The sequence below is a fragment of the Rhinopithecus bieti genome, unplaced genomic scaffold (assembly GCF_001698545.2).
Source record: "Rhinopithecus bieti isolate Rb0 unplaced genomic scaffold, ASM169854v2 scaffold_1103, whole genome shotgun sequence".
In the NCBI taxonomy this organism is placed as follows: domain Eukaryota; kingdom Metazoa; phylum Chordata; class Mammalia; order Primates; family Cercopithecidae; genus Rhinopithecus; species Rhinopithecus bieti.
The window spans coordinates 806,187-810,558 of NW_016803302.1; the positions used below are offsets into that span (position 1 = coordinate 806,187).

General features: G+C 39.0%; 1 protein-coding gene across 1 annotated transcript in view; it reads right to left on the minus strand.

The window, feature by feature from the left end:
* The window catches only part of SRGAP1 (SLIT-ROBO Rho GTPase activating protein 1), a 317,403-nt gene that overhangs the window by 89,754 nt on the left and 223,277 nt on the right, over positions 1-4,372 (minus strand). The window contains exon 9 of the mRNA XM_017872537.1: positions 1,282-1,503. Coding sequence (XP_017728026.1) covers positions 1,282-1,503 — 222 coding nt within the window. The remainder of the gene's footprint in view (positions 1-1,281; positions 1,504-4,372) is intronic.

Here is a 4,372-nt window from a genome sequence, read left to right on the forward strand (position 1 = left end):
CCTTTTTTTTTTTTTTAATGAGATGGAGTCTCACTGTTGCCCAGGCTGGAGTGCAGTGGCGCGATCTCGGCTCACTGCAAGCTCAGCCTGCTGGGTTCACGCCATTCTCCTGCCTCAGCCTCCGGAGTAGCTGGGACTACAGGCGCCCACCACCATGCCTGGCTAATTTTTTGTATTTTTAGTAGAGATGGGGTTTCACCGTGTTAGCCAGGATGGTCTCGATCTCCTGACCTCGTGATCCACCTGCCTCAGCCTCCCAAAGTTCTGGGATTACAGGCGCGAGCCACCGTGCCCGGCCGAGTTGAGTTTTTATCTATGAGTTTTGTTTTGCACAGCTGAGACACCAAGTGCTATTATATAGCATGCTCCATAAACTGGCTTTTTTTGTTTTCTCCTGTTCATAGACAATAACATAAACAACTGTAACTCATAATCAGTTTAAACGCATTTGTTTGGTAAAATAGGATAGAAAGCTGAATTTACATAAAGGATATAAAACAGTCATAATTTCTAAGGCTCATTTTAAACTTTGGAGCCAATTTGAATCTTAAAAGAAGTTTGGTACTTTTTCTTTTCTTCCATTTTCCTGCCATATACAATTACTTTTCTTTATAAGAATCTTTAAATCAGGATTATAAGAAGCCATCAGACAGATTCTATCAGACCAGCAAAATGCCTTCCTTTTCATTAAATTAAAATGTCTTGAGGTAGAACAAAAACTTTCTATTCTGGGAAAGCTTAGTGCAACAGAAATCTGCACCTTTTATCTGTTTGACCTTTGTGAGTATTTGAGTGTTTGACATTTGCTTTAAAAGTTGGTAGCGACTGGCCAGGCGCAGTGGCTCACGCCTGTAATCCCAGCACTTTGGGAGGCTGAGGGGGGCGGATCACGAGGTCTGGAGATAGAGACTATCCTGGCTAACATGGTGAAACCTCGTCTCTACTAAAAATACAAAAAAATTAGCCAGGCATGGTGGTGGGCGCCTGTAGTCCCAGCTACTCCGGAGGCTGAGGCAGGAGAATGGCGTGAACCCAGCAGGCTGAGCTTGCAGTGAGCCGAGATCGCGCCACTGCACTCCAGCCTGGGGAACACAGCAAGACTCTGTCTCAAAAAAAAAAAAAAAAGTTGGTAGTGGCTGATCTTAGCATTATATTAAGGGCCTTTGCAAGGACAGGAGAGAGAAAACAACTTGGAATTATTACAACTGTTAGATTATAGCAAGTGAGGAGAAATATAAGTGAAGAGAAAATTCATTATTTAAAAAATGATCAATTACTGACCTCATCACCCATGTGAGACTGAAACTCAAACTTCATTGGTGGACAGAACGCAGCAGGGTACATCTCCATGAATCTCTGCTTATCGCTCCGGGGCTCTAAATTATCAACTGCATTCTCAATAATGTCTAAGCCCTCATGTCTGGAGGTTTCAAGGTTGTACTCCGCAGAGAGATATGTTCTTAGGGCTCTATTCAGACTTGCGTGGTAGCCAAGATCACAGCACTTAAAAAGTAAAAGAACACCACATACAAAAATGAATGCAAAATTGATCAGACAAAAATGTGAGACCTATAGCTATAAAACTCTTAGAAGGAAACGGGTAAGCTTTCATGATATTGGATTAGGCACTGGTTTCTTGGACACGACATCAAAAGCACAAGCAACAGATGAAAAAATTAATTAGATTCATCAAAATTGAAGACCCCCCGTCTCTACTAAAATACAAAAAACTAGCCGGGTGTGGTGGCACATGCCTATTGTCCCAGCTACTCAGGAGGCTGAGCCACAAGAATCGCCTGAACCCAGGAGTTGAAGGTTGCAGCGAGCCAAAATAGTGCCACTATACTCCAGCTTGGGCTACAAAGCGAGACTCCATGTGAAAAAAAGAAAAAAAAAAAATAGACACTATCAAGAGAGTGAAAAGAGAACCCATAGAATGGGAAGAAATTTTTAGGTACTTATATCTAGAATATATAAAGAACTCTTAAAACTCAATAATAAAAAGACAAAGCCTAATTTTAAAATGGGCAATGAATCTGAATAGACATTTCTTCAAAGACGACATACAAATGGTTAATAAGCACATGAGGAGATGCTCAATATCACTGGGAAATACTAATGATAATCAGGGAAATGCAAGTCAAAACCAAAGTGAGATACCACTTCACACCCACTAGGATGGCTGTAATCAATAAGACGGACAATAGCAAGTGTTGGAGAGGATGTGGAGAAATTGGAGCCCTCATACACTGTGGGGATGTAAAATGGTAGAGCTACTTTGGAAAACAATCTGGTAGTTCCTCAAAAGTTAAACACAGAGTTACCATACGACTCAGCAAATCTGCTCCTAGATATATATCCAAGAGAAATGAAAACATATTTCCACCTAAAAATGTGTATACAAATGTTTATAGCAGTATTATTCATAATAGCTAAAAGGTAGAAACAATCTAAATGTCCACAAACTAATAAATAAAATATGGTATAGCCATATCATTAAATATTATTCAGCCACAAAAAGGAAGGAAGAACTGATATATGCCATAACATGGATGAACTTTGAAAACGTTATTCTAAGTGAAAGAAGTAAGTCACAAAAGACCACATATGATTTCACTGACATGAAATGTTCAGAATAGACAAATCTATAGAGACAAAAAGTAAATTGTGGTTGATGAGGGTTAGGAAGAGGGAAGAAGTTGGGGGTGATGGCTGAGAGGTGCAGGATTTCTTTGTGGGATAATGAAAATATTCTAAAATTGATTGTGGTGATGGATACACAATTCTCAGTATACTGAAAGACAGCTATAGATTTATAATGGGTGAACTACGTAGTATGTGAATTATATCTCCATAATGCTGTTCAAACATAAAAGAGGCAAAATCAAATAGCAAAAGAATGAAAAATAGCATTCAAGTTTTATTTGTGCAATACTGAGATTGATACAATCATTTATTGAAATCTGTGTAGGTTGCAAATACACTAACTACAATATTTTGAATTTGCATATTTTATTGAAGATCAAGAATAAACTGTACTCTTTTAGAAGTGAGAAGAACAGGTTAGAATCTGCCAAAATAGTCTAGGAATGCCTTCCCTCTTATCCCCAGAATAAAACTCTTAAATAATAAATGATTGTCAAAGTCTGCTTATTAGAGATAGAATTTCATTTAGTATTCCTAGGAATATAACTGCTTTGAGATTCTTGAATCTTCATTATCTTTAATTTGCATTTGTATTTTTTCATGTTGCATTTTAAGAGAATATGACTTGAAAAAAAGCATAATACTGGAAATTAGTAATCAATTACTGACAATTACTGACAGGCTGATTTTCAATTTGTACATAAAAGCAGTATGAATCACTTAAAGAGGAAAGAAGTGACTTTAAAGGTACAAAACTAGGTCCTTTCCCTACATTGTTCCAGTGAAGTTCAATCAGTTCAGTTTGATTCAATTCAACTCACTAATTGGCCATGGATTAAGTGCCAGGGAATATGCTAGGCTCTAGGCATATAAAGATTGGAACATAGTAAATAAACTTTCTCCATCCACAAGGAATTTGAACATAAGCTGTCCGTTGGCTTGCTGTTAAAATTGTGGAGGGGTCGCAAAGAAAGCAACCTTTGTACAAAGAATGTATCTACCAGGATGTGAACCATCGGATCTGCCTTCACTGACCTGTCTTTAGAACCTATTTAATTCCACCCTTGGATTTAAATTAAATAGGTTGATCCTTACAACTAACCTATTTAATTCTAATCTTTACCCTCCTATTTCAGAATTATTAAATTTGAAATTTTTATGTAAAGATATTCTAAAATATTGCTATTTAAAATTAGTCTGTGGACCAGCAGCAATGGCAGCACCAGGGGCTTGTTAGAAATGCTGGATCTTGGCTGGGCGTGATGGCTCACGCCTGTAATCCCAGCACTTCGAGGGGCCAAGGTGGGAGGATTGCTTGAGCCCAGGGATTCAAGATCAGCCTGGGTAACATAGTCAGAAACTGTCTCTACAAAATTTTAAAATTAGCCGAGTATGGGGGTGGGTGCTGTGGTCCTAGCTACTCAGGAGGTTGAGATTGGGGGATCACTCGATCCTGGGAGGTAGAGGCTGCAGTAAGCTGAGATCGTACCACTGCACTGTAGCCTGGGAAACAGAGTGGGACCTTGTCTCAAAAAAAAAAAGAAAGAAAGAAAGAAAGAAAAGCAAGGGAGGGAGGGAGGAAGGAAAGAAGGAAGGAAGGAAGGAAGGAAGGAAGGAAGGAAGGAAGGAAGGAAGGAAGGAAGGAAGGAAGGGGAGAGAGAGAGAAAAAGAAAGAAAGGAAGGAAGGAAGGAGAGAGAGAGAGAGAGAAAAGAAAGGAAGGAAGGA